The 12,187-nt window shown below is 36.9% G+C and overlaps 1 protein-coding gene across 1 annotated transcript; it reads right to left on the reverse strand.

Moving 5' to 3' along the window:
• Nucleotides 1–234: 234 nt before the first annotated feature.
• LOC101358109 (protein crumbs homolog 3-like) lies at nt 235–923 on the reverse strand. Its single transcript, XM_004388950.1, has 2 exons — nt 630–923; nt 235–306 (listed from the first exon to the last, which is right to left on the reverse strand). Exons 1-2 carry the CDS (start codon nt 921–923, stop codon nt 235–237), a joined length of 366 nt encoding a protein of 121 aa, XP_004389007.1.
• Between the last annotated feature and the right edge of the window lie 11,264 nt (nt 924–12,187).

Genomic DNA, 12,187 nt, shown 5'->3' on the forward strand with positions numbered 1-12,187 from the left:
TTTTTTTTTTTTTTTTGGTTTTTTATTATCTCTCACTACCAGTTTTATAAAAAAGAAAATAAAAAGTGAGCAGCCCCACCCTCCCTGGCACTCAGGGCAGAGTCTTTGAAGCACCTTCATCCCTTCTATTCTTAAGCACTGGGTAGGTCCGTTTACCCAGAGAGGGTTCTGCCTCCCCCAAGGCCACACAGCCAAGAAGATGGAAGACGGTAGGGAAGGGTGGAGGGAGGGGACCTAGATGGGCAGGCAGCCCCGCACCGTCTCCTTCGAGTCCTGGGGGGGCCGGGCCTCAGCTGCGTGGGACAACTGAAAGGAAAGGAGAAGGGGTTGGAGGGCCAACGTGGCAGCGGGACAGATGGCAGAGAAGATGGTGCGGCAAGCAGGGCGGTGGGTCCCCAGCCCCCGCACCCCAGCTCCAGGTGAAGTCAAGCAGAGGCGGCATGCTGCGGTGCCCCCCAGCCCCCTGAGACCTCCTGAGCCATCAGAGGCTGATCTCGTGGTTGCTGTGTGCCTGCGAACACCAGGCAGTTCTGGGCAGTGGCGGCGGCGGTGGTGGGCCCCAGGGTTCAGATAAGCCGCTCCTCCGGCGGCAGCTTGAGGTTGGGGGGCGGTGGCATGCGGGCATCCACCTGCTCCTCATTGCTGGGCCGGTAGGTGCCCTCCGTCTGCCGCTTCTCTCGCAGCTTCCGCACCAGCAGCACCAACCCCACGGCCAGGAGCAGGGCACCCAGGATGGAGGAGACAACGATGATAGCGGTGATGGCCTCCTGGGGCAGCGCCCCACTGGAGCCAGGGCCAGTGGGTGTACTCGTACTGTTGTCATTTACTGGGGAGACCTGTGTTTGTCCCCAGACCTGGCCCCAGTAGACCGGCAGCAGTGGCAGGCCGAGCGCGAGGAACAGCCCCAGGCCCGGGCTCGCCATGGACTGGGTGATGGGTTGCTGGTGCCGGGGACCGGGCTTCTAGCGCGCGCCGCTCTTACCACATCTCCGGCCGGGGGTCTGCGCCACCGGGCACCTGGCCGGGGCGTCTTCCGCTTCGCTCAGGTTCTAGATCTGGGTCACTCGTTCGAACCCCCCTGCGTGTGATATCAATGATATTGTTCGATAATTTCCACATTCAGTTGGATCACCTTTCTTGGAAATAGGCATAAATATGGATCTCTTCCAGTTGGTTGGCCAGGTAGCTGTCTTCCAAATTTCTTGGCATAGAGGAGTGAGCACTTCCAGCGCTGCATCTGTTTGTTGAAACATCTCAATTGATATTCCGTCAATTCCTGGAGCCTTGTTTTCCGCCAATGCCTGCAGTGCAGCTTGGACTTCTTCCTTCAGTACCATTGGTTCCTGATCATGTGCTACCTCTTGAAATGTTTGAATGTCGACCAATTATTTTTGGTACAATGACTGTGTATTCCTTCCATCTTCTTTTCATTCTTCCTGCATCGTTTATTATTTTGCCCATAGAATCTTTCACTATTGCAACTAGAGGCTTGAATTCTTTCTTCAGTTCTTTCAGCTTGAGGAATGCTGAGCATGTTCTTCCCTTTTGGTTTTCTATCTCCAACTCTTTGCACATGTCATTATAATACTTTACTTTGTCTTCTAGAGCAGCCCTTTAAAATCATCGGTTCAGTTCTTTTGTTTCATTATTTCTTCCTTTTCCTTTAGCTACTTGACATTCAAGAACAAGTTTCAGAGTCTCTTCGGACATCCATTTTGGTCTTTTCTTTCTTTCGTGTCTTTTTAATGACCTCTTGCTTTCTTCATGTATGATGTCCTTGATGTCATTCCACACCTGTCTGGTCTTTGGTCTCTAAATTTAGGTGGGATATACTCAGGGTAGTACTTTGGTTCTCGTGGACTTATTCTAATTTTCTTCGGTTTCAACCTGAACTTGCATATGAGCAATTGATGGTCTGTTCTGCAGTCAGCCCCTGGCCTTGTTCTGACTGATGATATTGAGCTTTTCCATCGTCTCTTTCCACAGACGTAGTAAATTTGATTACTGTGTATTCCATCTGGCAAGGTTCTTCATGTGTATGGTTGCCGTTTATGTTGGTGAAAAAAGGTAGTTGCAATGAAGAAGTCATAGGTCTTGCAAAATGATATCATGGGATCTCCGGCACCATTTCTATCACCAAGGCCATATTTTCCAACTAACAGTTCTTCCTCTTTGTTTCCAACTTTTGCATTCCAATCACCAGTAATTATTAGTGCATCCTGATTGCATGTTTGATCAATTTCAGACTGAAGAAGTTGGTAAAAATCTTCAATTTCTTCATCTTTGACCTTAGTGGTTGGTGCGTAAAATTGAATAGTAGTTGTACTAACTGGTCTTCCTTGTATGCGTATGGATACTATCCTATCACTGACAGCATTGTACTTCAGGATAGATCTTCAAATGTTCTTTTTGACTATCAATGCAACACCATTTCTCTTCAAATTGTCATTCCTGGTATAGTAGACCATATAATTGTCTGATTCAAAATGGCCAATACCTGGCCATTTCAGCTCACTAATGCCTAGGATATCGATATTTATGCGTTCCATTTCATTTTTGTCAATTTCCAATGTTCCTAGAGTCATACTTTGTACACTCCATGTTCCAATTATTAATGGATGTTTGCAACTGTTTCTTCTCATTGTGAGTCATGCCACATTAGCAAATGAAGGTCTCGAAAGCTTGACTCCATCCACATCATTAACATTGACTCTACTTTGAGTAGGCAGCTCTTCTCCAGTTGTCTTCTGAGTGCCTTACAACCTGGGGGGCTCATCTTTTGGCACTGTATCAGACAATGTTGCACTGCTATTCATAAGGTTTTCACTGGCTAATTCTTTTCAGAAGTAGACTGCCAGGTCCTTCTTCCTAGTCTGTCTTTGTCTGTAAGCTCAACTGAAACCTCTCTGCTGTGGGTGACCCTGCTGGTATCTGAACAGTGGTGGCATAGCTTCAAGCATCACAGCAACATGCAAGACCCCACGGTACAACAAACTGACAGACAAGTGGTGGAAACTGTAAAAGCAGATATTTAATACTAGAATGCAAGAGTGGAGAATATTTGAAATAATTAGCATACTCACTAGTAGTCAAGAAAATGAAAGGTAAAGTTATGGTTCCAAAACCAGAAACCAAACTCTTTGCTGTCTCGAGTCAATTCCAACTCATAGTGACTCTACAGGACAGAGTAGAACTGCCCCATAGGGTTTCCAAGGAGCGGCTAGTGGATTTGAACAGCTGACCATTTGATTAGCAGCCATAGCTCTTAACCACTGCAGCCCAGGGCTCCAAGTTATGGTTAGTGGCTGCTTTATGCATCTATTGCTGACAGCAATGGGCAGATAAGAGCATTGCTTGTGGAAATTGTTAGAGACTTTTTGGAAACTCAGTCTGGCAAAATGTACTTATAGAAATCTACCTGTTGAAAATAAAAGCACCATCCTATAAAAACATATTTACAAGAATGTTTATTTTAGTTTATTTCACCTTCAGTGATTAAAAAAAAAAGGGAAAAAAAGTTAACGTCCATAATAACAATGGCAGGATAAATTACAGTTCTTTCACACTATGTAATGTTACTAACTGGAAATTTACTGGGAAGGAATTCAAGGTAACTTTTTGAGTGATGAAAATCTCGATATGAGCATAGGGCATATCTTGATATGAGCATAGGTCACATGAGTGTATGCTTTTATCAAAATCTGTCTAAACATACACTTAAGATTTGTGAAAACTTTATCTCATACAAAAGGAGAAAGAACTGTAAACATACACTGAACTCACCCTTGGAGATTTATTTTAAGCAGTGGTATGAATTAGCAAATCTGAATTTATCTTCTTAGTATTCAAGGTGGAGCCTCCTTTCTCATTATTATGGAAAGCAGTTACAAATATTGAAAGGGAATAACTACAGTACAGCTTGTGGTATTTGATTGGAATCAGAGGTAACAGTATGAACTTTGGGGGTGTAGTGCTCTCATGATAGTTATATATTTCTGTAATGACAAAGCTTATTTCTTGTGCTTACTTGCCATACATATATCTTCTCTGTGATGTGTCTGTTTAAATCCTTTGTATTTTTTTAACGGGAAGTTTATTTTAATTTTTTTTTTTTAGTTCTAAGGGTCCTTTATATATTCTGGATTCAAATTCTTTCTCAGATAAATTTTATGTAAGTATTTATTGCCAATCTACAGCCTGTTTATTTATTTTTTTTAAAGAAGGTTTTTTTTTGAAATGTGTAAGACAAAATTTTGATGAAGTGCAATTTATCAATCTGATCTTTAATGGTTATCACATTTCACATATTGTATTAAAAAAACTTCACCTATTCCAAGTTTGTGAAGATTTTCTCCTAGAAGTTTTATTACTTAGCTTTTACATTTAAATCTATGATCTGTTTTGAGTTAACTTTTGTGTGTGGTGTGAGGTAAAGATATTCAGTTGTTCTAGAACCATTTGTTGAAAAGACTATTTTTCACCATTGAATTACCTTGGCACCTTTGTCAAAAGGCAATTGGTCATATATGTGTGGAACTATTTCTACATGTTTTTTTTTTTTCTATTGATCTATTTGTCTACCCCTATATCAATTCCATACTATATTATTGTCACTATGAGTTGGAATTGACTCCATGGCAATGGGTTGGTTTGTTTGTTTGTTTTTTGATGTTAAGTCTTGAAATCGGGTAATGTAAATCCTCTAAACTTTTTTTTTCTTTAATGATATTGGATATTCTATAGGTCTTTTGCATTTCCATATAAATTTTATAATCAGCTTGTCAATGCCTACGAAAAAAGATTGAGATTGCATTGAATCAATATATCAATTTGGGAGAACTGACATCTTAACCATAGTGATTCTTCTAATACAAGAACAAAGTATAATTGTGTTTATTTAGATCTACTTTTATCTGTCTCAGCAATGTTTTATACTAAATATTTTACATTTTTGATGCTATTGTAAACGATGCTGTGTTTTTAAATTTCCAATTCTATTCTTCTCGTATATGGAAATACATCTGATTTTGTATACTGACGTTGTATTAAGTGACTGTGAAATTCACCCATTAGTTCTACTAGATTTTTTTTTTTGTAGCTTCCTTAGTACTTTCATCATATATGATTTTGTCATCTGTAAATAGAGTTAACTTGTTTGTCTTCAATCAGTATGCCTTTTATATACTTTTCTCATGGTACTGAAATGGCTAGAAATTCCAGTTCAATTTTTAATAGAAAGTAGATGCGCTTGCTTTATCGCTAATCTTAAGAGAAAGTCTTCAATCTTTCTTCATTAAGTAGGATTCTTTCTTTCACTTTAAGAAGTTGAGGTACTTCTCTTCTATTCCAAGTTTTCTATGAGTTTTTGTCATGGATAGATAGGAGTTTATATACGTCAACTGCTTTTCTCTATACATTGAGAATATTATGTGTATCTTCATTTTTATTCTCTTAATATGTTGAAGTGCACTAATTGATTTTCAAGTGTTAAATCAACATTACATTTCTGGCATAAACTTTACTTGGTCATAGTTTATTGTTTTTTTATATATCATTAAACTTAATTTGTTAATATTTTTTGCATGTATTTCATGTTGCATATTGGTATCAAATTATTTTCTTATAATTTATTTTTTTTTGTTTTGGTAACAGGGTAATACTAGCCTCATGAAATGAATTAAGAAGTGTCCTCTCTTCTATTTTTGAAGAAAAAAAGTTTGCGTACAATTGGCATTATTTCTTCCTTAAATATACACAGTAGTGAAGTGATCTGGGTTTGGAACTTTTGGGTCTTACATTTATTATTTCATATTTTCTACTTGGAGTCCCTAGTGGTGCAAGTGGTTAACATCCTTGGCTGCTAACCAAAAGGCTGGAGGTTCAAGTCCACCCAGAGGTGTCTCAGAAGAAAGGTGATCTACTTCTGAAAAACCAGCCATTAAGAACCCTATAAAGTACATTTCTACTGTCACATGCATAGGGTTGTCATGAGTCAAAAATGGCTTGACAGCAACTTTTTTTTTAATCTTCTACTTGCACTGGGTTTAATTGGCTCTTACGCATATCTTCTTTTTTCATCTAAATATGTAAAACTGTAGATTTCTAAGTATAGTTTTAGTTCCATCCCCCAAACATCAATATATTGTTTTGTTTTCATTATAATCATGATAGAATACTGTCTAATTTCCCATGTAATTTCTTCTTTGAATTAACATTGGATTATTTAGAAGTATACTTTTTAATTTCCAAATATTTGAGAATGTTCCTAATTAATTATTGTTCTTTATGTTAAATTTACTTCCACTATGGTCAGAGAACATACTCTGATTTAAATTCCTTGAAATGTATTGGGATTTTATTTATGACCCAGTATATGGTCTAAGTTAAAAATGTTCCATGTACACTTGAAAAAAATGTGCATTCTACTGTATTAGGTGGGATTGTCTTATCAATGCCAGTTAGATCAATTTAATTAATAGCATTGCTCAAAACTTCAATATTCATACTAATTTTCTATCTAATTTTTCTGTTATTTACAAGAGAAGTGTTTTGAAATGCCCAACTGTAATTGTAGATTTTTCTATTTTTCCTTTTCGTATTGTAAGTCTTTACTTCATTTACTTTGAAGCTTTATTATCAGGTGCATGCACATTTATAATTGTTTTGTCTTCTTGATGAACTGATCCTTTTTTTTTTTTTTAGGAAATACCTCTCTTTACCTTTGATAATATTCTATCTTATGAAGTCTCTTTTGTCTGATGTTAATATAACCACATCAGTTATCCTATGGTGTTTTCATGCTATATAATTTTCCAACATTTACTGTTTAAATTATATGTATCACGGTATTGATAGTGCATTTCTTTTTTATATATTTGGTTCTGGCATTTTTATCCAGTCTGATAATCTGTGCTTTATAATTATACCTTTTGACTATTTACATTTTATGTAATAATTGATGCATTTGGGCTTAAATTTACCATTTTTCTATTTGTTTTCTATCCACCTCATCTTTTCTTTATTCCTTTTAAAGTCTTTCCTATCTTCTTTTGAAATAAGTGAGCATTTTTTTTTACAATGCCATTATAACTCCTTATTGGCTTAATTTGCTAATATTTTGTTAAGAATTTTTGCATGTATTTCATGTTGCATAATATGTTCTTCACAAATTAAGCCAATAGATTAGGTATAATGGAAAAGAACTATAATGGAGATATAATAGAGAAGAAAATGGAAATCCTCACAACTGGACAAATAAACAACATCATGATAAGTGGATAAAAAAATTAAGTTGTCCAAGATTTAATTCTACTTGGATCAACAATCAAGGTCATGGAAGTAGCAGGCAAGAAATTGAACAATGTATTTTGTTGGGCAAACCTGCTGCAAAAGACCTCCTGAAAGTTTTAAAAAGAAAAGAGGGCACTTTGATGAATAAGGTGCATCTGACCCAAGCCATGGTCTTTTCAATCACCTCATATGCATGAGAAAGCTGACAACGAAAAAGGAAGAGAGAAGAATTGATGTATTTGAATTGTGGCGTTGGCAAAGAATATTGAATATACTATGAACTATCGGAAACACTGGTGGCATAGTGGTTAAGAGCTACAGCTGCTAACCAAAAGGTCGGCAGTTTGAAATAACCAGGTGCTCCTTGGAAACCCTATGGGGCAGTTCTACTCTGTCCTGTTGAGTTGCTATGAGTCAGAATCGACTGGACGGCAGCGGGTTTGTTTGGTTTTCTGTATGGACTCCCAGAAGAATGATCAAATCGGTCTTAGAAGAAATACAACTATAGACCAATTGCTAGAAAACAACATGATGTTTGGTTAAATAGAGGGTCAGCAAAAATGAGGGAAACTCTCAAAAAGATGGACTGACATAATGGCCGCAACAATGGGCTCAAATGTACTAACAATCATGAAGATGCTACAGGACCTGGTAATGTTTTGTTCTGTTATACATAAGGTCGCCATCAGTCAGAGCCAACACGATGGCAACTAACAACAACAATTGGCTTAATAGCTACACTTTTTGTTTCATCTTTAATGACTGGTCTAGGGTTTATTATATTCATTTTTAACTTATCACAGTGTTCCTTCAAATAGTATTATACCTCTATTAAGTATAATGTAAGATTGCAGCAATGGGCTCAAACATAGAAATTATTGTGAGGATGGAACAGGGCTGGGCAAAACTTCGTTCTGTTACACATGGGGTCGCTATGAGTAGGAACCAACTCAACGGCACCTAACAACAAGAACAGTTTATGATCCATTTTTTACCTTTCCTTTGTGCTAGTTCTTCTTTCCACTTATGTTTATGTTATAAACCCCCTTATATTGTATATTTTTTCCTTTAAATAGTCAACTATCTTTTAGAGAAATTTTTAAAATAATAAAATATTAGTTTATATCTTTGCACCTATTCATCATTTCAAGGATGCTTCTATTTCTTTGCATATACTCAAGTTTTTATCTCATATCATTTTTGTTCAATCTAAAGAACTTCCTTTCACTTTTCTTCTAGTGCAGGCATGCTGGTGATAAATTCTCTCAGGCTTTTTTTACATCTGAAAGTGTCTTCATTTTAACTTAAATTCTGACAGAACTATTTGCTAGATATAGCATTCTAGGCTGACAGTTCTTTTTTTTTTTTCATTCATCACTTTAAAGATATCACTTCACTGTTTTTACTCAAGAGGAGCCCTGGTGTCACAGTGCTTAAGCACATGACTGGTAGCTGAAAGATTGGTAGTTTGAACCCACCAGCTGCTCTACAGGAGAAAGATGTGGCAATCTGCTTCCGTAAAGATTACAGCCTTGGAAACCGTATGGGGTAGTTCTATCCTGAGTTAGAATTGACTCAATGGCAATGGGTTTTGGGTTTTTACTCTTGTATTGTTTCTGATGAGAAGTCAGCGATTCTTTTAGTTGCTGTTGTTGTTCCCATGTCTATGATGTGTCCTTTTTTCTCTGGCTACTTTTAATATATAGCTCTTTATTACTTGTTTCTGCAACTTGATTATGGTATACCTTGGTGTAGTGTTCTTTGTATATAGCCTGCCTGGGGTTGTTTGAGCTTGTTGAGTCTGTGTGTTTGTAGTTTTTCACATATCTAACTTTATTTTTTGTTGTTGTTCAAGTATTTTCCTGCCTTTCCCTTTTCTACTACAGAGACTCCAAATACAATTATGTTTGGATCATTAATATTACCCCACATGATGCTGAGGCTCTATTCACTTCTTAGTCTTTTTGTTTTTTTCTTTATATTTCACTATTTGATAATCTTTAAGTTCATGGATCATTTCTTCTGTGGTGTCTAATATGCTCTTAAGCCTATCCAGTCAATTTTTCTTTTTCAGATATTGTATTTTTTAGCAATAGAAGTTCCATTTGATCATATTTTGTATCTTTAATTTCTCTTCTCCTTATGTTCAGGTTTCCTTTAAACTTGTGAACATATTTACAATAGCTCTTTTAAATATTTTTCTCCTATTTTTATCATCTCAGTCCTTTCTTGCCCTTTACTGTTGACTTTTTTTTATTATTATTATTTGTTATGGGCCACCTTGTTTGTGCTTTTCACCTATTTTTTTAAAATTTCATTTTGGATATTGTGAATTTTACATTATTACATATTGTACATACCTGTTGAGTTCAAGTCGATTCTGACTCATAGTGACTCTATAGGGCAAAGCAGAACTGCCCTGCAGGGTTTCCAAGGAGTGGCTGGTGGATTTGAACTGCTGACCTTTTGGTTAGCAGCTATAGCTCTTAACCACTGTGCCACCAAGGCTCCTTTTACATTATTGAGTGTCTGGATTTTGTTGTCTTCATTTTAAATGATGGGTTAGCTTTTGTTTATGTAGAGTGTTAACTAACTTATGAATCAGCTTGAACCTGTTGATTCTTGTTTTTAGGCTTTTTTAGGTCAGTCTAGAATATAATTTACTCTATGGCTAGTTTTAGCTTTATTTCTAATGATTAACCTTCCTATGGTTTCTACTGAATTTATCAGATGCTCAGCGAGGACTTCACTCTTGCAACTCTTGCAGGTTACAACATGAATCTCTTTTAGTCCTGTGTGAGCTCTGGTAATTAAGCTTATAGTTCCCTGGTAGTTGTTCTTTCCCAGTTGCCTTTTAGCTTGCTTTGTCAATTCTCATCCTATGCCTACACAGTCTAGTATTCCACCATTCAGTGTACTCCTATGTAGATTTCTGGTGTTTTGTCTCTGTATAGCTCTTTCCTCTACCATACACTGCTTAACAGTTTGAGGCTGCCTTGGGCTCCTCAAACTCTGCTGTCTGTATCTCTATCTCTATTGAACTGTCTTCAGGTTCTCCTTCATTACATTGTAGTCTGAAATGTGCTTACAGGCAGAGAGTACCTGAATGCTGTCTTCCATCTCTTTGCCCTTCTTCCATCTTTGTTTCCATTCTCTCAGGGATTACAGTCCTGCACTGCCTGTTTTCTAATATCAGAAAACACTACTTTCTTTTTTCTAGTTGCTACCATGGTTGCACAAGTCCAATGCATTCACTCTATCATGACCATAAGCAGTTGACTCATGATTGAAAAATAAATATGTATTTTTTTTCTCCCTCTCTATCCAGCACAAAGAGCTCTCACTTGCAACATTTGGGACAATTTGATGATCAGAAAACTGATGACAATGATTTATTAAGACAAATATTTAAAAATCTATGAGTCATGATAATAATTTAAAAAAAAACTCAATTTACCACCTTTAACAATGACTATTGCATCAAATCTTTAGTATGAAAATTATAATTAAAGGGACATAATCAGGCAGTTACCCTGTCTTTTCAGTACCAACTATACATGATGTAATATAAAAGCCCCACGTGATGAGGAAAAATCTTTTCTTCACAAAGGAATGACAGCTTATAAATGTAAAAATAACTAGTAGAATTGGGAAATCACTATTTTAAAGCAATTAATAAGATAATCAGTTCAGGTCAGGATTATCAATGGAGGCTAAAATCATTAGTATCACCCTATTTGCTGGTTGCTGTCGGCGCAGCGACGATTGTCGGCGCGGTGAAGACAGTAACCAATGCCACAACTCTTACAGAGAAGTGGGGCCAAGGAGGGTCACTCTGAGGAGTCGACCTCCACTTCAGTCCCAGGAGTTTATTTATAGTCAGTACAGCAAGCAGTGAAGCAAATCACAGAACAATGGGCTTTAGGTGAATAACAAGAAGTTTCGGGCAAGAAAGAATGGGTTTCAAGCAAACAAGTCAATTAGTAAAGGAACAGTGGGTTTTGTAAAAATAAGTCATCATCGCTGACATGTTTCACCGTGTTCCGCACATGGGCGTTTGAGAGGCTGAAGTTAGCCATAGTGCAGCCATGTTTAAATGGCACATATCCCCACAGGTTGCAAAGAGAAATGTGTATCTTTACACAGTGGGAAGATACTACCACTTTAAAATTGTAATCAAACAGCATCACCATTAGTTGGAGAGTTGGAAATTATATGCCTTTTTAAGTGATGTAATATCAAATAGTCAGCACTACATAAGATGTATCTTTACCAGTAATATTTTACATTTTTTATATAGTTTAAAAAAAAAAAAAAACTGACTAAACAAACTAGATGCCACCATACAGAAACAATCAGATAAATCAAGAAGGTAACAAATTCTACATAATTGATAGGTAACTGATTTATTCTTATCTAAATGTCAATATCATGAAAAAAATAGAGAAGTATTCTAGATTAATCAAGAGAATTAATAATCAAGAGAAATAATCACCAAATACAATGTGCTATCCTTAATTAGGAGCCCTGGTGGCACAGTGGTTAAGATTTCAGCTGCTAACCGAAAGGTCAGCAGTTTAAATCCACCAGGTGCTCCTTGGAAACCCTATGGGGCAGTTCTCCTCTGTCCGATAGGGTCACTATGAGTTGGAATTGACTCGACAGCAGTGGGTTTGGGTTTGGATTTTATCCTTAGTTTGATTCTGGCTCAAAATGCTCAAGAAATGCTTATTTCTTAAGCAATTGAGGAAATATGAGAATTATCTGGCTATAATGTAATACAAGGTAATAATTTAGAAGCATGTTACATGTGATAGTATGGTTGTATAAGAAAATAATCTAATTTTTCAAGATACATGAAGAAATATTTATTTTATTTATTTATTTATTTTTATTA

Source organism: Trichechus manatus, unplaced genomic scaffold (assembly GCF_000243295.1).
Source record: "Trichechus manatus latirostris isolate Lorelei unplaced genomic scaffold, TriManLat1.0 scaffold00224, whole genome shotgun sequence".
Classification (NCBI taxonomy): Eukaryota; Metazoa; Chordata; class Mammalia; order Sirenia; family Trichechidae; genus Trichechus; species Trichechus manatus.

What these genes read in the sequence shown, in the direction of transcription:
- LOC101358109 (XM_004388950.1), bottom strand. Translation starts at nt 923, where the DNA reads ATGGCGAGCCCGGGCCTGGGGCTGTTCCTCGCGCTCGGCCTGCCACTG. An exon ending in GGCCCAGCAATGAGGAGCAG is followed by an intron (nt 307 to 629) that starts GTGGATGCCCGC and finishes CTTTCCTTTCAG; the next exon opens with TTGTCCCACGCAGCTGAGGC.